Genomic DNA, 23,658 nt, shown 5'->3' on the forward strand with positions numbered 1-23,658 from the left:
TTTAAATCAAATTCATCTCAACTATTCTTTGTTAAGGTTAATAACCCCAACTGGCGACCTTTACTAATTAACGTCTGTCTTTGAGGTGCTTAACTTTGCTTCAAGTGACAGGTTACGTGTAATCTTGTTTGCAGGGCTGTAAAATTTACGTAATTGAATACATGATCAACCAAGACCCTCCCACACGTAATATTGGCGATCTTATGTAGAATCTAAAGTACATTAGAGAAGAATCTGGAGAAAAAGGAAATTAAAATTACATTAATTCCAAAAATAAAAGTCAGATATCGAACTCCATTTCATTCTTCCAAACAAGGAACGAGGCATAATAATAAGCAGTAAAGAGGATAGTTATAATAACAAGTGTAGCGAGAATTAGCGTAGGAAAGGGTGCGTCGAGAGCAGAGAGTCATAATTTGTAACGGTTAAGACAAGGACATTACCGTGTTCGGATCGTGAGTCAAGTCGTTCAAGTAACGAATTCAAAGGCCGAATCGCGGAGCCCAGTTCATGTACACAAAGTAATATACTAATCGCGTCGGCAATTCCGATCGTTATTGTTTGCATATAGCGGGAATCATTCAAAAACCGTGTCAGTGAAGTAGCAAACGAACTGAAATAGTAATTTTACAATAAAGGCACCGTTCAACAACGTAAATTTACGCAGGCAAGCTAGCATTTCTCTTTTCATTCTTTGTTTAATGTCCGGGTGAGAATACGATAACAAAGACAAAGTTGTTTGTACTTAGTTTTCCATCTGTAACGTAAAACGCTATGCATGATTGGTATATTTAAAGTAAAATCTGATACCTACGCATTTGTTGCGTTGTTTTGAATTTGTTTGAAAGAAAATACCCGCCATCTTGGATCCCTCCGCCATGTTCGCGCGGTTGTTTTGAACGGCTGTTTTGAAATTTAGGCCTAACGGGACCTTGGCCGCCATCTCAACGACCTTGTTATTGTGACGTCGACTCTGCTCCCCGCCACTCTTGGGGCATATATTTTTTTTTGCTTTTCGTAGCGAACCCACCTCCTAATATCTTAGCTAGGAAAACCAAAAGATAATTAGCAGGGAAAGTTAGGCCTTAGTTAGAGTAATAACAAGTTCCTATACGAATACCTACTATAAAATCATATAAAGAAAATTTAAAATTTTACGATAAACTTTTGTGACGTCGGCTCCCGGGAAAATTAAGATAATAAAGTAATCCCTAAGGTAGCCAAGACGACGCATCTATATCATTTTATTAAGATCCATGCCATTGTGCATGTATAAAAATCTTGTTTACATGTTCTTAAGCAGCAAGAAATTAGCTGATTGAAAATCTCTCTCTCTCTCTCTCTCTCTCTCTCTCTCTCTCTCTCTCTCTCTCACTGTCTGGGTAAGCATTCCTAACCTAAGTGTACGTGACCCTCTTCAAAGAAAGAACGGCCGACACTAGGCTAATTAATTCGAATACACAAGCCAAAAAAAAAAAGAAACACCTCTGTCCCACAATAGATGAGGACAAGTTAAGAGTACTTACGATACAGTGATAAACTGTCGGTCACGAGTGAGGCCTGCTATCCAGACCGAAGCAAACAGTAGTTTTCACCCTCTGAAAAAAGAAGGGGCCAGCCGTTGCCAGTACTGGGACCAGCCACTCACGAGGATCTTTAAGAAAAAAAAAAAAAAAACCCAAATTACCTTTTAGTCCACAGTACAATAATTTGCAGCACTCACTGGAATAGCTTACTTTCATCTCTCTCTTTACCTCCCTTTCTCTCTCATCTGATTGTTGCACTCTGCAGGTGTAGAGTGCCTTTCCTCCCATATATCTAGTTGACTCCAGCAGAGTGGTCCCTAGGGAACACATTGGCACCATAAGTGCCACCAAGCAAGAATCCAGAAAATAAATAAAACAAAACCAAAAGGGAACACAGAAGAGAAAGTTCTTGCTGAACCAACCTGCACCAGTGTCTAGGGATACTGAGTGCCACTATGTGACCTGTACACGGCACACCCAAACCACAGTGCCACTCTTTGAAAGGGTGCCACGTCATTTGAAGAGACACTTCCTCGGCTGCCTGGCACGCCTGGCCGACCGGTTAGACTCACTCCTTCCCCCACCAGAACATGGCAGCAGAGCATTAGTAAACCTCCTGGGGCTGGGGATCGCGGCAGGTCCTCAATCGGCCTGAACTTACTTCACTCAAGTTAAGGAGCAAGTGGACCCACTTGGCCAAGCCGGGAGAAGAAGAAAGACCTCGAGCAGAGGAAGTATGAAGTCGAGCAGAGGAAGTATGAAGAAGAACGAAGGGTGTATGAAGCCGAGCAAAGGCAGTATGAAGAGGAAAGAGAAGAAAGAAGGAGACAGCATGAGTTAGCCTGCAAGGAAACTGAGTTAGCCCTAAAGGAGAAGGAGCTCGAGCTGAGAGAGCCGAAAATGGAGAATGCCGGGTTATGGTTAGGCCATCAAGCCTCCAGTCCTACACCTGCTGCATCAAACGCCCACTTCGAGAGCATCAATTCTCTAGTCCTCAAGTGGACTGAGGACGAGCCAGAACGCATGGCTGGAGCAGACCGAGGCTCTTTCGATAACTACAGCACCACGGAGACGGAGAGCCTTAATACTAGCCAAACATATGGAGGGAAAGCTACAGCGCCGTCACTGAAAAGAGCCAGAGAGGCAACATGGCGGAAGTTCGCAGAGTCATTACAAAGGCCTACTAAATAACTCCCCAGAAAAATGGAGACAACGGTTCCGAGGTCTTGCCAAGGAAGTCGGCTGGTCTTGACGGGAATGGGCATGTCACAAAACCCAGTCCTGCACGCGCTGGTTCGACTCGGCCTGCACGACGCTTGAGGATCTTCTTCAATCGGACCATGCTAGAAGACCTTTTCCAATGTGTGCCAGGGCCCCTTGCAGTATATCTTAACGATAAACAGCCCTCCACACTTATGGAAGCTTGTCGCATGGCTGATTCATGGGAAACCTTCAATCAGTCGCATAGCACCTCTCAGAAGCGAATCATCCCTCCGGCCTACCTCTCGAACTCCACTCACCAAGAATGGACTGCCTAGGGCAAGACCCTGTGCAACTATTGCAAGAAGGGGGCCACGCTGAGCTGAGTGCCGATACAAACTCGGCACTAATAGCGCCTAACCCTACCAGCCACGAACCCCGCCCCGATTCATCCGCTTCAGCCCTCCTCCAACAGTTACTGCAGGCCAATGGTGCCCATCCAAAAGGCCCAGGCAGATCCTGTGGGGCTAAGTAGCTACTACAATGCTGGATCTCCGGCCTGTCCACATCATGTCCCCACCACCAAATTTGTCAACCTAATCAGCACTTCATTTTCTGCTGCTGGTCCGCATCGATCCTTACCCCGAGACTGGAAACCCAGCTCATCTCGGTGGCTCCTCTTCAGAGCACTAGCCTGCCAGACCCTTCCGTCACAGGTAGACACACTGCGCAGACATTAGCCTGATCATCAGGGCCCGGGCGCCAGCCGGTGCCATGGCGATTTAAGAAACGCTGTGGAAATGAGCGGATAGAGGGTTACCACCATCACCGTTCCTACTGTCCAACCCAGGTTATGACACCTTGGGGCACGATACCCCACCGCCGGGCGTGGTAGGTGGAATTCGCCCGGAGTGGCCTTCTTGTTGGGTCGATATTTCGCGGAAGCCCGTCACCAACGCCAATTCAGCCACGCTACCTCCTCCACGGAGGCCCCATCTAAAACTCTCAACCATGACAACCCACCTTCCGCCCACCAAAGTGGTCAGCGGAAGGGGCGCCACTCAACCTATTTTCAGGCCTAGCCCTCTCCACCGCGAAGGGCTGGCCCACTCAAGAGGTCCTCCCCTCCGCTAAGAGATTCAGGAGGAGCAGTACCGCTGCAGGACGTGCAAGCGGGCAGACCACTCCACAAATTGGGAGGAGCAAGCAACGCCCAGCGGACGTCCCCGAACAAAACTCACCGAGAGGCTACGATCTCCCGCTGGGGCAGGAATCTCTGCCGCAGCCAACCACAAGTCGCCTCACAGGTAGTGCACCGACCCTCATCAGGCATGCTCACCCTCAACTGCTGCCAGTGCCACGGCGTAGCACGGAGTTGCAGACTCCGTCCGGCCCCGGACGCTGAGCTACCAATGGAAAAGGCCCCTATGTCGGTCTAAAATCATGAGGCGAATCCTCCTCCGGGAGATTTAGGATTCCCCATGCAGCTGATCATTGCGACTGGAGCCTCCAGCACCAAACTTCTTCTTGCAAGATCTTTCTTGCAAAATTTGACTCCAGGATGAACCCCGAGGATCGAAATGGCACCTCCCTTGGAAGACCAGGAACTGGCATCCTCGGATCTAGTCGAGATCGCTCTCGCCCGGGGTTGTCGCAGCAGCCGAGTAGGAGCCCTCCTCTATTTTTGCAGTTGCCCTGACTCTCGCGCCTCGCTAGCCCTTCTGGCCTGTCCCCGAGTCGGTGCTCATCACCTGCTAGGCCAGCTACCGATAGGCCTTGGAGGAAACCAAGAAGAAGAAGAAGGGGCGGAAGAGAGCCCAGTAGTTGCCGAAATATGTTTCTCCTTCCTCCTGGCACTAGTGCCCTCTCGGGCACAGTGCCCTAACATCTGCAGAGTGATCCTGGCCCCTTGCCCAGAGAAGGTAGCCAGTGTGATCTCTTCCTTTTATTTGTACCTAGCCTAGGCCACCTTAAAGTACGGTACATCAATTTAGTAACCTTGTTCTTTCCACTTACCAACGAGTCAAACAGTAATCATAAGTAGCCTAACTAATTTCAGTAATCTTAACTATTGTGAAACGAAAGCCACGATGCTCCTCGTGACACGCATGGCCTAAGACCTCAGTGAGGCACCCATTTATCATATGAGGCAACCCTCATGAATTACTAGTAAATTTTAATTGTATTAAATATAAATCATGCAATTTTAGTTAGGAATATTAACTCTATGTTGGTGCTACGTGTCGGGTTAGATAGGTTAGGCTAGGGAATATCATAGAATGTACCACTAGGGCTAGGTCTAAAAACACATCATGATTGTAGGAGGTAGCCTATAATAACCGTGAGCACCTTCCAGTACTATTAGAATTAGGTTAAGTAGTGATTATAGCTCATATCCTATCTAGGGTTAGGTAGTTCAGGCTAGGTAGGCTAACCAGACTAATCTGCTCAGGGAAGGAGAGTAACTCTACGAGAGGCGAACAGCGCTTGTTAGTATAGACCTTCACGCCCTAAAAGGAGTGAAGGCCCTCTTTAAGGGGGAGCTTACAAATATTACTGTTCGCCTCGTAACTTTTGGATTGTAAAAATATCAGCCTGACTGGAGACCGGGAAAAAGACATTGTCTATATAGGTGCTGCCTTAGTTCAAACTCAACGCCCGCTGGAGAACGGGATAGGTAAGTGCTAGGCCTCCTTTACCCTACAGGAAAAATCTCCCTATCAGCCTAAGAATAGGTGGTCCTAAGGTCCCCTTTTCCTTCCTACCTGTCTTCCCATGGCTAATGTTTTGAATACAAGAACGTGGACACCTGGGGTGATTGTTGCTGACCTAGGCCGGTCCGAGAACTTCAGAGAGAACTAAGCTTTCTCGAGAGATAACACGCCCAGTTGGACCTCTTCCCCTTTCTTTTGTCTATTATTCTATTAGTGAAGTGAAGAAATACTCGTAAGAACTCAATGCCGGTCGTTGATGCGCATTAACGCTCGGCCCTAAGGTAAAGTCGCTTTTTGTTCAAAACTTCACCATTCTTTTTATCCTCTTCTGTATTTCAAATTTCCTTTGTTCCCCTTCAGCCACCACTTACGGTATATGTGTTCACGAAGTCTAGATTAAGTCAAATTATTTTATTGTTAGCTTCAACCCCATTATTCCAGTAAAATACCTAGGATTTAGGGTAAGCAAAATCAGGTTAAATCTCGATGCTTTTGTATGCCTCAAGGTCTGAATGTTTGAAGAACTGCTATGCTAAAATCAAATTCATCTCAACTATTCTTGTTAAGGTTAATAACCCTTAACTGGCGACCTTGGCTAATTAACGCCTGTCTTTGAGGTTAACTTTTGGCTTCAAGTGACAGGTTACGCGGTAATCTTGGTTTGCAGGGCCAGAAATTTACGTAGAATTGAATAATACATGATCAACCAAGACCCTCCCACACGCAACAATATATATATATATATATATATATATATATATACAATAAGGATACAAGGATGAGGTTCTTAGCCCCACGCCTTTTTTTTAGACTCTAGTAGAATCTGGTATCCGGATGTCCATTTCCATCTGGGTGGAGTGGTGGGCGGCAAACAGAGACGATTACGTACCTAGAGAACGTTAGCCAAGTACTGCACCACTCGCCCACAATGACCACTTTGGCTTTGAGACCGATGTCTCTGTACTAAAAGAATCGACCTCTGGACAAAGCGCTGACTAATAAGTGCTGGATCAATTGTCGTCGAACCAACCGTACTGAATCCGTGAAATGAAAATTAATTGGCCCGACATAATCCTGGTTGCGATAAGAGACCGCGCTGGAAAAGGATTTTGAGGGATTCCAAACCTGAGTTAAGGAATAAATTTGGTCTATGTGATCAGCAACTCGAATTCATCGAATGGAATGTGATCACTCATTCGTTTTAGTTCACGATGGCCATATGCTTCTAGGTCAGCCTTAAGTGAAAATAGTGACGTAGAGTTGAATAAGAGATCTGATATGGACCTATGGACTCGAGCGTTGATGGCGCAGAAATGGCATCCTTAGGCGTTTCTTCAACGGACTTCAGACGGGGATTTACGTTTTCCCAGCAAGTGAAAGAATGTGAATGTAAAAAGATTAATGCAATAAATAAAATGATAAATAGGAGGATGTGGTATGTGGATCCAGTGATTACTATTACGGTTATTACTAAGTTAGTTTCTTAACCAGATTAGCATTTACTTTTTAGATTCAAGGCTTTGTAGCGACAACCGCATCCAGAAAGTGTGGAGAAACAGAGAAGTTACAAAGGCATTAAAGTGTTACAAATATATATATATATATATATATATATATATATATATATATATATATATATATATATATATATATATATATATGTATATATGTATAGTAGAAGTTATCACTAAATTATATATATATACATATATATATTATATATGTATATATATATATATATATATATATATATATATATATATATATATATAAAACAAAGGCCACCTGGACTGACAAAATGATACCTTTTTCTATCCTAGGGCTAAATAAAACAAGAAAAAAGAATAGAAAGATTCAGTGAATGAATAAAGCAAAAGAGGTCAGCTTTTGAAAGCAATGGTCAGCTCTGGAGAAAAGAAGAATAATCGAGGAGCACCTCATTATGTGCAAAAAGAAGAATTCGGAGGACTTGGTATCTTAGAAAGAGTTTGTCAAAGTCAAAATCCGCGTGAGACGATTCAGATTATTCAGAGAAGTTGATCTCAATGTGTCAGCACCAGGTTTCATAACATTATTTGTGGGTCAATGGAGGCGGATGCCAATGGGGGAATAAGGAAGAATTTCCATTTGATTTATAGGTGGTTACGACTTGTGATGCGCTAAGATATTGAGTAAAAGAAGAAGAAGCTTTTTCAGAATTGGTTTTGAGATGAAGGACAATTAATGGTATTAATACAGGTGGAAAGAACGCAGTGGCAGAATTTCAAATAAAACGAGATTCAGTACTGAATCTCGTTTAGTTAATAACTGTATTAACAATGGGGGCTTGCCATGAACCAAGCTCAGTATTCTCTTCAAAGGATAGAGTACAATGGAGGATTTGAATCCTAGGTGGCTGTGTCAGGGGAGAGAGAGAGAGAGAGAGAGAGAGAGAGAGAGAGAGAGAGAGAAAGAGAGAGAGAATTATGCTGACACCAATCACTTCAGAAGAAATTCGTCACGTGGGATGCATATCAGTCCCGTTACCTTCAGTCATTAATAAGGCACAACACGTTCTCACAAAAAGAACTGACGACAACTCTTCAGAGAAGATGATTTGGCATCACACAAAGACAAACCTGGATCTCTGGTGAATTGCATTATGGTCTGGAAACAATTCTGGGGGTAAGTACATCTTGAAGGTCAAGTAATAAGCCGGTAAAAAAGGTCAGTCATTCCAAGACATGTTTGGTAGAAAGGGCTGTGTGCAGAAGCATGAAATGGACTCGGCCGCAATGTTTTCACTGGTACTAGTTTGTACAACAAATTAATTGTCCTTCACGGAGACAGTTATTCTGGTACGTTCCAGCGTCGCCTCGACAAGACATCCTATGTCTAATTCCGTACAGATTATTCTAGCCTGCATACAGTCAGAGGGTGTCTGCTGCTTTACCTATTGTAGCACCTCCTTCCGCATATAATAACTTGCAAGTTCCCAAGAACCCTCCTGTTGTCATGTAACATTTACGAAGACCCTCCTTTCTTGACAGTTCGGGGAATTCAGGGCTAAGATCACTTACTAAAAGAGAAACGGCAAAAAAGACCGTTGGGTAAACTGAGAAAACGAGAGTAGTTTCGGAGAAAGATAGGAACTGTACAGTATAGTAAATAAACGAATCATCACGCAAATGCATCAGTTAGAGTTCCTGTAGTTTTACCATTTCTCTTCACACGGTAACCACAACAGTACTACGACACGCCTTCAGAAAAGTTTGCTACAGCGAACCGTTAGTCCCTGATATTCTAGCCCAATTATTCCATCATGAGAGACGTATATTTATCCCGCCAGCCTTTTCCTCGAGGCATCATTTTCCCATCACCCCAGATTGCCATTTGAGGAAGCTTCGCTGGTGCATCTCGCGACGGATAGGTATCGAGACACTCCTTTAAGGCAATGATTTCTTTATAATGAGTGAAATATAAGTTAAGTTAGCAAGTCATGTATTTCAAAATTGTTGCGAAATTTTGTGAATGAATAAATGAATGAATGGATGTGTTCATCGAACATTTGCTGCTCATGGTGCGTGAGAGACCATAAGGGCGCAAGCCTAGAGAAAGATCTGCGGAGACTGGTAGTTATTATAAGCTACACAGTCCCACTTTAGATAGAATCATCTCTGTAAGCAGGAAGATTGAAAAGGACAGTTAAAAAATGGGGCTGTCATACAAACTAAGCCTTTGCTTGCGAGGGAAGGTCCCTCAGCCTTTGACCAAACGTCTCCAACAGAGTATTGTAGCTTACGGGTTGTTCACCTAGCCCAAGGGCGACCTGGAGGTGGCTGCAGTACAACTTAACCTCAGTCTGCCCCTTAGCCGTAACTTGCAACCCGGTATAGTTTATCTTTATGTACAGGAACATAAGTATTGTACATATTTGCAAATATATATTACTGCAAAGTTTAAATTAACGTTATTGTTTGCTGGTTTTTCTCTGTCATTTCTAAGATATGCATAATTATCCGCCAAATGGACGTTGTCTTCTAATGGTATCAAAGGTGTGCTGGATCATACTGTATGAATCAACCACATGGTTGCATGCTAAGAAAAGAGATGCACTGTCTGCAAAATTAACTATTCACTATGTGAACTGACATAATTGCACGAAGCTTGAATTAGTCATTCATCAAATTCATGCAAACACTCTGGACCAAAGTTCAGCACATCCATGATTCTACGTTTTGCAAGGCACAGTTCCAGTTTGTGTGAATCACTTTACCAGTCTCGCACAACAACCTACACTCGCAGATAGATCCGTTTCAACACACACAGACAGTCTTCCTGATTCTGAATCTTCCTTCTTGGACGTTTTTCTATTGATAATTCTTCCGGCTATTACTATTATTTTCTGTTTTTGCCAAGCTACCACATTAAAGCTTCAACTTCGACTGCTGCTGAAGTATTGGCGATCACTTTTTTTTTCTTTTATTTAAAAATGTTCAGTGTACAATATACATGGTCTCGAGTTGCAATATTACATGAAATTTCTTGTAACAGTGTTCCTCAGTAACTCATTTAACCCTACCTCATTTAACCTATCTTAAATTTGTTTTTTTTCTTTATTATTTTTATTTTACAAATGCTCACCATACAATATTTACTTTATATTTAATAAAAATTTTCTTTAATCTGCAGCATACACAATACTTAGGCATTAACATTCAAAATGTTTTCGTAACATACACCTTAGGAAATAAGTTTTTCATTTTTAACTTATAATTCTCCATTGAGAGCTTTTTCCGAAGATTCCATTTATGTTTTATAATGCTAAATAAAACGTTACTACTTATATTCTGTCTTTTCCCATTCCATACTGTTAATAGAAAATCAATAATAAGAACTACAGCACAATTATGATCCTAATTAGTATTACAATTAAAATAAAAAAGAACAACATGAAGAAAACTTTGATTTCTTAAGTTACATAATGTACTCAAAGCTGTTTTTTAAATTTTACCAGCTGTTGAATCTGATCACAAAAACTATTAGCGATCACTGGTATAAATTTTGCCGGCCTTACGCCAGCTTGCACAGTGGTAAAACATCAAAGTGGAAAAGAAACCTGGTGTGACCATCTGGACCAGGTTAAACAACCGGGACCCTACGTAACCAAATACTCGCGTATTTGAACATTTTGGTTTTGCGTTATGTGTTTGCAAGTACACATTTATCACATATACACGCGTATTTATATGTAAATATTTCGCTATCTGTTTCACTTTCTTCGCGTAAGTGGATTCCATTCTGTAAATACATGCTTTGAAGTTTAATTGCCTGTGTTTATGCTCCATATCAACGTTGCTGCTTTTGAATTATAATCATAGTAATGATTTAAGTTACTAAAATCTTGTATTATAAAGTACAAGTGGCTGAAAGATGTAAAACGGGGATGCAAAAGTTGTGCAATATAAAAAAAAAACTCGGTCAAGAGTGATAAACTGGTTTGGCCACAGAAAATGGATGGGGACAGGAATGGAAGAAGAGTGGCAGTAAAGCTGATTTACGAAGAGAAAGAAAGAAAGAGAGGAAACGAAGGCTCTTAAGGACTGAACCTATAAAAAAAAAAGTATACCTTAGTTTAACCAGACCACTGAGCTGATTAACAGCTCTCCTAAGGCTGGCCCGAAGGATTAGATTTATTTTACGTGGCTAAGAACCAATTGGTTACTTAGCAACGGGACGTACAGCTTATTGTGGAATCCGAACCACATTATAGCGAGAAATGAATTTCTATCACCAGAAATAAATTCCTCTAACTCTTCATCAGCCGACCGGGGGAATTGAACTCCGGCCCATCGAGTGACAGTCTGAAGCTCAACCGACTCAGCCAACGAAGGGCTAAAAAAGCTCTCCTAGGGCTGGCCCGAAGGATTAGACTTATTTTACGTGGCTAAGAACTAACTGGTTACCTAGCAACGGGACCTACAGCTTATTGTGGAATCCGAACCACATTATACCGAGAAATGAATTTCTGTCACCAGAAACAAATTCCTCTAATTCTTCATTGGCCGGCCGGAGACTCGAACTCGGGCTGAACCTATAGTAAAGAGGTTTCAAAACGCAGGCGTGCATACAGGATCCAGGTAGGGAGGTCTTACAGGTGGGGACTCGGCAACATGTTGCGGAAATGACTCGTGTGTGACTGTAGGTGGTAACATGGGAATCCGCTACGGCTTCTGTCGTTGTGTCTCAGGCAAATGAAGACGCCTTTTGAAGAGAACAAAATCGCCTTGGGAAAACCAATTGTATTGCGTTGCACACACGCACACACACACACACACACACTGCCCTAACTGTAAACCAGCACAGTTGACCAACCACCAAGTATGTGTTTTACTTATGTCAGAAGAGGCTCAATAGATGGATTAGGATATAGGTCCAAATCATTTCCCCACCCGCGGGATCGATCTCGGGTCTCGCACTGGATGGGTGAGGCAGGGAGCACGATGCTCTGTTGACTTTCGATTCCCTAATTGAAACGAAGGTGAGACTTGTGCGTGAACTGAAGAGGGGCGGTTTCACAAGAAGATGTTAACAATAACGTATTTCTTATTTTTTTCCTTTTCTTTCTTTATGGGGGTGGGAGGGGGGTCCTTGATGCTATTCTTCGGATGTCGGGGGAGGAGGTAGTCAATTCAATGAAAGGTAGGCGGAGTTTGGCGAAGTGGGCGGAGTATGTTCAGGTACACGTGGTAGCAGTGGTGTCTCATCGGCGAGTACCGAAGAGAGCTCTCAGTTAGTGCCGGGCTGTTGTCGTGCCTTGTTGTGCCTTCCACAGAGCGCTTGCGATATTTTTTTCCTTTTTTTTTCTCTTGGCCTTTTCCTTCGTCTTTACGTGTTCACCTTTTTAAGTGTTCGTTCTTGGACCAAGGGAGTAATCGCCGTGACGGAAGCGCAAGAATGGGTTCATGTGTAAGAAAAAAGTGATCATTTGAAAATCATTTTATTGTGTGATCTCCCAAATCTGGAGAATTAATCATTCTAAGTCTGCTGTGCAAGTTTTTTTTTTTTAGGTTCAAGGGTACGACTCGGGCATTGTGTAGTGGTTCTCTCAAATTGTTTACGATTTGAAAAATTAAACATGTGCTGCGAGGCTGCCTTAAGTGTCTATAATCGCTATTTTTTTTTTATTTAATGTGCATAAAAAGAACTGCAATGTGAGAAATTAAAAATGAATAGCCATATAATAATATAATATCAATAAAAAGAAGCAGCAGTACCATTGGTGAATCTTTCAGGTGATGTTCGTTGGGTTATGTAAATGACCGGACCTATACTTAGACATGACGAAGGTGTAAGATGTTCATAAACCTTTCATTATTTACAGCTGACTGAACAACATCCATTGTGTCTGACGATATACTGAAATTGCTATACAAAAGAGAAAAACTAACACGGAATAAAGCTACGTGAATTGAATTATAGTGTGAAGTACCGTTCCGAGGTGGGGTCAGTGACCTCAGGTAATCAGTATTGGGACACAGACCCCATCTCCCTGAGCGCTCTCTCTCTCTCTCTCTCTCTCTCTCTCTCTCTCTCTCTCTCTCTCTCTCTCTCTCTCTCATTTTTATTGTAAAGACGGCATTTTTTAAAAACTTGTTTCGAAAAGTTAACATAGCGATTAACGTAATATGTACGAGACAGTCAACCCCGATCTCTTTCTCTCTCTATATTAGTTCACATTTTTATAGATATTTTATGACAGCGTGATTTTATTTTAAAACATGGAGAAATGGTTATTGAGGCATGACTAAATCAACCCATTGGCGTTTGTGCAATGTTTTGAAATCTGACCACCAAATTTTTAAGTGTTCTACAGACGCCTACATTAAAACTCGTACACAATATAGCAATCGTTACTTTGGCCTTATATATGTATCAAACGCTTTTGTCTTGGTCAAGAAATACGGCAACACGACCTATACTCTAGTTATGGTTTGCTGAGGGTTTTAACATGACAACGCCATCAGTACGAATTGTTTCCTTGGGTCGACACTCCTTTGAAATATGGCATTTAATTCCTTTTCAGTGTAATTACTGTAGATAAGATTACAATTCAGCTGATGGAAGTGTTAACGTATGGAAAGGAGGCCTAAGCTTTTTCAGATTTAAAGTCAAATGGGTTTTTCTTTCAAAGTAAAAAGTATACTAATGAGAAATGGTAAACATCATTAGAGGTATTTTTCTTTAGTTCTATATTTTATTTTTCTTAACTTGTCAAGGAGTGATTGTGATTTTTGAAATTTCCTGATCGAATTCTGTTTCACCAAAGGGGGGCGGATAAGCATACTGTACAATCGAGTCCCTGCATTTGCTCAGTGCATTCCTTGGTTTGAGAGCATTGCGTCGTTTTAAATCTGCATACTCAGTTTATTTCCTTATTTTCAGTAGAAGGATGATAAGATAGAGATTAGAGTTTCGTTAGCAATCAGTGATGGGAAGAAATGCAATGAAGAATTCCTGACGGCATGCACACGGAACGCAGAGGAAACCACTTCGAGTTTTAGATGAGAAACGGTTTCCCAACCTGATGTCAGCTGTGGGTGGTGCTGGTGTTATCAGACAAAGAAAAGAAATCACAGTTGGGGATCCTACAACAAGGACTCGGTAGTCACAGTTCATTTCGTCGAGCTGCCCTAGAAACCTATAGATCCCAGTGTGACTCGTTTCGCGTTCGTCCACCCACCTCCCTCCTCGACAGCAACCATGGACTCTATTTGGTCGACGAGGAGGTACGTCCCCGTCACCGTGGACATCGACCACCTGACGATGAACTGCAAGCAGATCCTCAAAGTCGCCTCCAGCAAGACACTGAGAGCGAAGCCCGCGCACAACCCCAATCTCCACCACCAGCAGCAGCAGCAGCAGCAGCTTCAGAAGAACCAGTCCCATCTGCAAATTCAGATCGATCCCGTGGAAAGCGAACCTCTCAAAGGAACAGATGTCGGACCAGTCCCTCACATTGCACCGTAAGTATCTCTCTCTCCCTCTTTACCTAAAGTGTTGTGAACGAATCCTCGTTTTTTTCCTGTTTTTGTTTAATGCCGCGCTTTCTGAAATGTAATGAAACGGGTAACAAATTATATATATATATATATATATATATATATATATATATATATATGTGTGTATATATATATATATATATATATATATATATATATATATATATATATATATATATTTATTTATAAATATATTTATGTACATACATTTTATATATATAGATATATATGTGTATGTACAGTATATATATATATATATATAGTGTGTGTGTGTGTGTGTGTGTTTGTTGTTTATTTTTTCTTGTTGAAGTAAGCGGTCTGCCTTCAGTCTTTTCCCATTAGATTTACTAAGAAATCAGCATCAATCCCATTTTCCACATGACAGATATCAGCTGCCTTTCATATGGAACAGGCCGAGGTCATTGACTTACAAATAACATCCTTCCACAGAATAAGATGTCATCACCTGAAAAAGAGAAGTTTGAAAGAAAAATATGCGAAATGATTTTCGATAAACCAACAAACATGAATAATACGGCTATAAGCACAATTTAATTCTGAAAACCTAAGGGTTCAATACCCTTACCAAGGACCCTCAGTTCCTACAAGAAATTTCCTTGTTCAGTAGAATTACCCCGATGGAGCAGTCCAGCTAGTTAGCCGAAGGAAGTACACACACACTTTTTCCGTAAGTGCAGATACCTCCAGAAGATATTAACCTACTGGACATAAGAAAGTCTTTAGGATGAGGTTGCCATCCCCCTTTCCTTCTTCACCCTGATTGCAATCCACCAAAGTTGCCCAGCTGCCAGGTACAGAATTCGCTTCTCAGATCTGTTGACCACGCCCAAATTGTTCGCCTCAGTCGTGAATCGAACCCGTCTGACCCAGAAGGTGCCAGGCGCCTGGTTCTCCGCAGTCATAAAGGAGGTTGCTTACTCATATGCCCTTTCCACTCTGGATGTGTGATTGCGACTTGAGGTTTGTAGCATACCACAGTTGACTCACCGCCAGGTACATAATTCACTGCTTAAGTATATCAAGGTAACATCAGTTATAGATCGAGAATGATCAGTATGGGGCTCTTTTGCTCTTATTGCTACTCCTTTAAGATTGATTATAGGCCTAAGTCGCGTACATTTTACAGGAGAATGAAAAACTTGGCTCATGCCCCAAGCTTTGTTTGTATATACTTATTCCTGTATGTCGGTCATCTTAACTTATGTCTTGGTTTTCATTCTCCTCACTCGTGGTCATTCTGTTGTTTTGTGGATACTTGCTTTTATCAGATATGACCTCAAAGCCAAATTCCCTAGGAATGTCTGTGCCTTGAATAACAATGAGTAGAATATTATGGTAGGTGTTTTTCCATTATGAGGCCGCAATTAATAGTGCCATACAGGTTGTATTTTATCCAATCTTTCCTATAATTTTGTCAGAACGGTAAGTATTTTTCTGATTTTGAGTTACAGTTATGGGCTGCCCAGCAGAATTCTTGTTGGACTGCACGTCAATTATCATTTTCAGAGGAGAATAACCTCCGCACAGATTGTTTTTTTTTTTTAAATGCCATGGTATTTTTTACTGACACCCTTTACCTAAACAGTGAAATTATTAGGGACTTCGTTTTTCTTTATATTGCCCATGGCATTATTATTATTATTACTAATTGAGGAAAACACCGTCAAACGTCTGAAATTTCTGGTTTTATAATTTTTTTTTTTTATTTTTTACAAAATGCCCCGTCATTAGCTTTCGTACTTTTTTACAAAGTGCTTTTACACTTTATTAAGAGGCACTTTGAACTTTTTGATAAAGCTCCCGAGTAAAAACAGATGAAATATATTTAGATAGGCTACCAGTATCATTGTAAATTACTTCTCCGATTATTATCATTATTGAAAGACTATAGTTCTTGCTCTGCCTCACAGACCCCGAAATTGATTGACCCTTCTCCTTATTTTTACGATAACCCCTGGAATCGATTTATTCACGAGGATCTTTGACAGGACTTCGTTAATTTCACCACATAGAGAAACCGTACCCTCGCAACGGCTGGTGACCTAGTTTCGCTACGAAGAGGCCTACGCTGCGCAGTCTCCTTTTCACTGCCTCTCGCTTTTTTACTTTTTTTTTTTTTTCTATTTGGATACTTTCCGTTTCTTGCTGATAACTTTTTTTCTGTTTCGAACCTATGTGATGTGATATTGCGTGAAGTAAGGTAATATATATATATATTTTTTATTTTACTTGCATATTTTTTGGCCGTTTTCTATAGTTTTTGCTTAAAATGAGTTCGTCTGTTATTTAGTTGGATATTTATGTAAGATTTTTTAAAAGTGATATGACGTTTCTTGTACGTGACGAACGTATGGGTGTGGTTGTTACGACGATCAAAGGAGCTTGTTGTATCTGCGTTAGTAACGTATTATTATTATTATTATTATTATTATTATTATTATTATTATTATTATTATTATTATTATTACTCTTGAATGAAAGCGCCATAATTCAGCATAAAGCAAAGGAAGGCCTATTAGTTCAAACATATGGCGACAGATACTTTCAGGACCATTGAAATAGGCCTACAAGACCCTCGCACACATCTGCGAGCCGCGTGAAAGTCCTTCTTCCAGAAATCTCTCTCTCCACCAACGCTATCTAAAGAAAGACATGGAAATTCTAAGCTGCCCTGACAGAGATCGTCAAGACAAGTCATACTGGCGAGGGCGAACCTATTGTTGTTGACGTTAATAGGTCTTAGTCCAGAAAAAGGCTTGCACAGGGGAGGTAAGCACAGCCAAGGTCTAAAGAAGGTTTGTAGGGCTTCTCCTCTGGACTCCTTTTGAAACGAGTAAAAAATGCGCCGAAGTTTCTTTGGCGCAGTCGAGTTTTCTGTACTGCGCATAATCAAGGCCACCGAAAGCAGATGTAGCTTTCGGTGGTCTCGGTATAATGCTGTATAGGCCGCACCCCATGAATCTTGAACCACGGCCCGTTGGTGGCATAACCTATACCGTTGCCAGAAGCACGATTATCGCTAACTTTAACCTTAACTAGAATAAAACCACTGAGGCTAGAGGGCTGCAATTTGGTATGTTTGATGATTGGAGGGTGGATGATCAACAAACCAACTTGCAGCCCTTTAGCCTCTAGTTTTTATGATCTGAGAGCGGACAGACAAAGCCGGCACGGTAGTTTTCTTTTATAGAAAACTAAAAAGGTCTTCTTGCTGCAGGCCTATGGGTAAAGCTATGTGCAGGTGGAAACAATAATATAAAAAAGGCTTTCTAAATTAAAATGAGGCGTAGAAGCTTCTTTGAAGGGGGAAGGGGATGTTAAAATAGTCAGCAAATACTGGCTTCTCATGATGTGATCATGGTTATGAGAGAAATACTCAGTTTATACAGTTTGCCTTTCATATATGTCAAGATCTATATGCAGAGACCTTTCAAGACCCTCCTGGGCTTCTATTGTTATTAATAATAAGCTCAGTAATATTCAGAAAGCTTCCTGTGTGTATCTCTATATTTTGTAACTGTGGATTTCACCCGTCATTCAGCAAATATTTCAAGACTCGATTATCACTTTATAGCTTTTATGAAACGAGATGCTTTCGCGGGAGCGTTTACCATTCGTAGTGCACGCCTGCAGCTGTTTCGAAAATTTGCAAAAACCACTTCTTGAAGATGAGCACGAGAGACGAGTATGCAAGGAGAATGGTGTTTAGGTATTCAAGGACTCGTTTTAAACCAATAAGAAATAATGTAATAGACATTATAGAATGAAATATTGTCCATAATTAATGTTAATCTTTCTTGTACCCTAGCATCACAAACCATGAATTTCGCCCGATCAGCTATTTGATATCCCTTGCCTGGGTATCGACCCATAATGCCACACATTCATCTATCCATATATACAAAACATGTGGAGTAAGTGTCAACACTATATGTTTACCATTCTTAAGAAAATCAGTCTTAAATAGTTTATTTAGAGACTTGGTCACTGTGCCATTTCTTCCTCGTGAGCGTCTACAGAAGCTGTTATAGGTGACGGAGAGTCGGGTGCGATTCCATAAGGGCGCCTTAGAAAGGGGTATCACATTCGAGGGCAGCAAGCAAGCACGTTAACCCAATCCCAGCTCTTACGTACCGAAGAACCCCCAACCTGTCCGTGGTTTTTCCCCTTTTGCGATATTGCGTTAACTGGAGAAAACCACTCAAGCAAGAGCTTCAGCATACCTGTGTGTGGGCGTATTATGCTGTGCAAAAACCAGTTTGGTTGAAGACGATTGGTTGGAGATTGGTTATGCTGGCATGTCTTGTTATGAAGAGTGACGTCAGCAAGAGCTCAGAGATGTTTCATGACTTGCAGACCCCTGACAGCGAATAAACATTTCTCTCTTTCTCTCTCTCACTCCCCCCACAAGCATTTTGGTACGAGTTATAAGAGACGACAGCGTATCCCGAACGTAGAATATGTGAAGGAGAGCCTGGTGTTTTTTCTTGCTGCTAATATTTGTTTAATGTTGCAAGCAGGCCTGCTAGTATTTGTTTAATGTTGCAAGCAAGCACAATTTTATTTATACTCTGGTTTTTACATCAAAGTATGTGAAGACTACCAATGCAACATACTTATGGGTATACATACTAGTAAACACATGCAGGTTATTCACTGGTACTTTGGCAAGTGAAACCGAGAGAAGAAGAGCTAAACATTATACGGTTTTAAACTATCCCCGACATAAAAGTCGGAGGCATTTGCCAAACTCTCCATCCGAAACTGGAGAAAGTGCCCTTTTCTTTGTAACTATTTCTGGTTAAATCACCTTTCTCGTTCATCAGAAAAGCTCTGCTCCTGGCTAGCGTCATCTGCCATATTATAGAAGTACTCTGCAGTAACATGATATTTTGTTATAGTCTCAACAGGTAGTACTAAAAGAACATTTAATACCGTCAGCCAACAAAAAAATTAATAAATCATTACTCGGACAGGTTTAGTATGAGATCGTTATCTGAAAACATTCAATTCCTGTAATATTTTATCTCTGTTTTATGACCATGTGTTTTTCAGACCAACATTATCACTCACATCGAAGCATGTGGTGAAATGATAACACTTTAAACGCGAGGGATGTAGGTCATCTTGATGGATATGCGAAATGGTTGCAGTATTCATTAATTCAATTACACAGACGTTTTAGCAATAGGCTTTACATTGACTCTCTCTCTCTCTCTCTCTCTCTCTCTCTCTCTCTCTCTCTCTCTCTCTCTCTCTCTCAGCCTCCATCCTGTGCTCAATGTTTAATCGTAGGTGTCCTGTAATTTGGTAAGTAAAACCTTCAGAAATTAGGTCTATAAACGTTATTGCGTTGGAATCAGTGAATCCCTGCGTGGCATTGAAACGCCCATATTAAACCTTTTGTTTCTCCCTGTAAAATGATTCATCTTGAGAGGAAAATGATCTAGTCTGGTCAGTTTTCATAATTATGACATTTGGGACATCACCAAGTTTTTTCCTACATTTTATCACTTCGTACATCGGAAACTCGTTCTGCCATACTGACTGGAAAACTCGTCATACATTTTTAGTTTCTGCAAAAGAAAACAATTGAGATGGCTCTTTGTCTGTCCGTCCGCACTTTCTCTGTCCGCCCTCGGATCTTAAAGCCTACCAAGGCTAGAGGGCTGCAAATTGGTATGTTGACCATCCACACTCCAATCATCAAACATACCAAATTGCAGCCCTCTATCATCAGTAGTCTTTTTTTTATTGTATTTCAGGTTAAAGTTAGTCATGATCGTGTTTCTGGCACCGCTATGGGTGCCAACAATACAGGTCACCATCGGGGCGTGGCTGAGAGTTTCATACAGCATTACACACTGTACAGAAAACTCGATTGCGCCGAAGAAACTTCGGCGCATTTATTATTTTCGTTTTTGGTTATCCCCAACATTTTTATTTTTAGAGTTTGACCTTTAAATTGTTCTTCTCGAAGGTTGGTGATCGTTTGATTGTTTTCTGGAAAGAGGCATTCTTTTATCTTGTTCCGGAACTTGAGGGATCCTCTGATTGTTCTTATAGAACCCGAAGGATCTTTGTTATTCCACAACTTTAAGGATCTTTTCATTGCTGTTCCAGTACTTTCATGATCTACAGATTGTTGTTTCAGAACTTGAAGGATCCTGTGTGTGATGTTTTAGAACTTGAAGGATCCTTTGTGTGTTGTCTCAGAACGTGAAGGATCTATCAATTGTTGGTCCAGAACTCGAAGGATCATTTGACTTTATCTTTAGAACTTGAAGCGTACTATTCGATTGTTCTGGAACTTAGGCTAAAAGATCCTTTGATTGCTTTTTTCAGAATTTGAAGGACCATTTGATTGTTGTTATAGACCTTGAAGGATCTTTTTGTGCCATAACTTTAAGGATCTTTTGATCGATTTCCAGTACTTGAAGGATCTTTTTTGATTGATTTCCAGTACTTGAAGGATCCTTTGATTGATTTCCAGTACTTGATTTCCAATATTTGAAGGATCTTTTGATTGATTTCCAGTACTTGAAGGGTCTTTTGATTGATTTCCAGTACTTGAAAGATCTTTTGATTGATTTCCTGTACTTGAAGGATTTCTTGATTGATTTCCAGTACTTGAAGGATCCTTTGATTGATTTCCAATACTTGAGGGGTCTTTTAATTGATTTCCAGTACTTGAAGGATCTTTTGATTGATTTCCAGTACTTGAAGGATCTTTTGATTGATTTCCAGGACTTGAAGGATCCTTTGATTGATTTCCAGTACTTGAAGGATCTTTGGATTGCTTTCCAGTATTTGAAGGATCCTTTGATTGAGTTCCAGTACTTGAAGGGTCTTTTGATGGATTTCCAGTACTTCAACGATCTTCTGATTGATTTCCAGTACTTGAAGGATCCTTTGATTTATTTCCAGTACTTGAAGGATATTTTTATTTATTTTCTAATATTTGAAAGATCTTTTAATTGATTTTCAGTACTTGATGGATATTTTTATTTATTTTCTAATATTTGAAAGATCTTTTGATTGATTTTCAATACTTGAAGGGTCCTTTGATTGATTTCCAGTACTTGAAGGATCTTTTGATTGACTTCCAGTACTTGCAGAATCTTTTGATTTTTTCCAGTACTTGAAGGATCCTTTGATTTCCAGTACTTGAAGGATCTTTTCATTGGTTTCCAGTACTTGAAGGATCCTTTAATTGATTTCCAGTACTTGAAGGGTTTTTATTGATTTCCAGTACTGGAAGGATCTTTTGATTGATTTCCAGTGCCTGGAGGATCTTTTGATTGATTTCCAGTACTTGAAGGATCTTTTGATTGATTTCCACTACTTGAAGGATCTTTTGATTGATTTCCACTACTTGAAGGATCCTTTGATTGATTTCCAGTACTTGAAGGATCTTTTGATTGATATCCAGTACTTGAAGGGTCTTTTGATTGATTTCCAGTACTTGAAGGATCCTTTGATTGATTTCCAGCACTTGAAGGATCTTTTGATTGATTTCCAGTACTTGAAGGATCTTTTGATTGATTTCCAGTGCTTGAAGGATCCTTTGATTGATTTCCAGTACTTGACGAATCTTTTGATTGATTTTCATTACTTGTAGGATCTTTTGATTGATTTCCAGTACTTGAAGGATCCTTTGATTGATATGCAGTACTTGAAGGATTCTTTGATTGATTTCCAGTACTTGAAGGATCTTTTGATTGATTTCCAATACTTAAAGGATCTTTTGATTGATTTCCAGTACTTGAAGGATCCTTTGATTGATTTCCAGCACTTGAAGGATCTTTTGATTGATATCCAGTACTTCAACGATCTTTTGATTGATTTCCAGTACTTGAAGGATGTTTTTATTGATTTCCAGTACTTGAAGGATACTTTAATTGATTTCCATTACTTGAAGGATCTTTTGGTTGACTTCCAGTACTTGAAGGATCCTTTGATTGATTTCCAGTGCCTGAAGGATCTTGATTGATTAACAGTACTTTAAGGATCTTTTGATTGATTTCCAGTACTTGAAGGATCCTTTGATTGATTTCCAATACTTGAAGGATCTTTTGATTGATTTCCAGTACTTGAAGGATCCTTTGATTGATTTCCAATACTTGAGGGATCCTTTGATTTCCAGTACTTGAAGGATCCTTTGATTGATTTCCAGTACTTGAAGGATCCTTTGATTGATTTCCAGTACTTGAAGGATCCTTTGATTTCCAATACTTGAAGGATCCTTTGATTGATTTCCAATATTTGAAGGATCTTTTGGTTGATATCCAGTATTTCAATGAACTTTTGATTGATTTCCAGTACTTGAAGGATCCTTTGATTGATTTCCAGTACTTGAAGAATCCCTTGATTTCCAATACTTGAAGGATCCTTTGATTGATTTCCAATACTTGAAAGATCTTTCGTTTGATATCCAGTATTTCAACGAACTTTTGATTGATTTGCAGTACTTAAAGGATCCATTGATTGATTTCCAGTACTTGAAGGATCCTTTGATTGATTTCCAATATTTGAAGGACCTTTTCTGATATCCAGTACTTCAACGATCTTTTGTTTGATTTCCAGTACTTGAAGGATCTTTTGATTGATTTCCAGTACTTGAAGGATCTTTTGATTGATATCCAGTACTTCAACGATCTTTTCACTGATTTCCAGTACTTGAAAGATCTTTTGATTGATTTCCAGTACTTGAAAGATCTTTTGATTGATTTCCAGTACTTGAAGTTTTTTTTTATTGATTTCCAATACTTGAAGGATCTTTAAATTGATTTCCAGTACTTGAAGGATGTTTTGATTGATTTCCAGTACTTGAAGGATCTTTTGATTTCCGGTACTTGAAGGATCTTTTGATTGATTTCCAGTACTTGAAGGATTCTTTGATTGATTTCCAGTACTTGAAGGATCTTTGTTGTTGCAGGGCTTGAGAGAGCCAATAATCGTCATTCCAAAACTTGAAGGATGCTCATTGTGTTGTTTAAGAACTTAAAAGATCCTTTGATTGCTTTTTCAGAATTTGAAGGGCCATTTGATTGTTGTTATAGACCTTGAAGGATCCTTTTTGTTCCATAACTTTAAGGGTCTTTTGATCGATTTCCAGTACTTGAAGGATCTTTTGATTGATTTCCAGTGCTTGAA

General features: G+C 40.4%; 1 protein-coding gene and 1 long non-coding RNA gene across 3 annotated transcripts in view; one reads left to right on the forward strand and one right to left on the reverse strand.

The window, feature by feature from the left end:
• LOC136845338 (uncharacterized) overlaps window positions 1-23,658 on the reverse strand; it is a 198,428-nt gene that overhangs the window by 147,085 nt on the left and 27,685 nt on the right. The gene's annotated exons all lie outside the window — the stretch shown is intronic.
• Window positions 12,211-23,658, forward strand: part of E23 (Early gene at 23) — a 63,650-nt gene continuing 52,202 nt past the window's right edge. For both annotated transcript variants that reach the window (XM_067115562.1, XM_067115563.1), the window contains exons 1-2: window positions 12,211-12,388; window positions 13,865-14,445. In XM_067115562.1, the coding sequence (XP_066971663.1) occupies window positions 14,183-14,445 (263 nt within the window). In that variant the 5' untranslated portion in view covers window positions 12,211-12,388; window positions 13,865-14,182. The remainder of the gene's footprint in view (window positions 12,389-13,864; window positions 14,446-23,658) is intronic.

Source organism: Macrobrachium rosenbergii, chromosome 13 (genome assembly GCF_040412425.1).
Source record: "Macrobrachium rosenbergii isolate ZJJX-2024 chromosome 13, ASM4041242v1, whole genome shotgun sequence".
NCBI lineage: Eukaryota > Metazoa > Arthropoda > Malacostraca > Decapoda > Palaemonidae > Macrobrachium > Macrobrachium rosenbergii.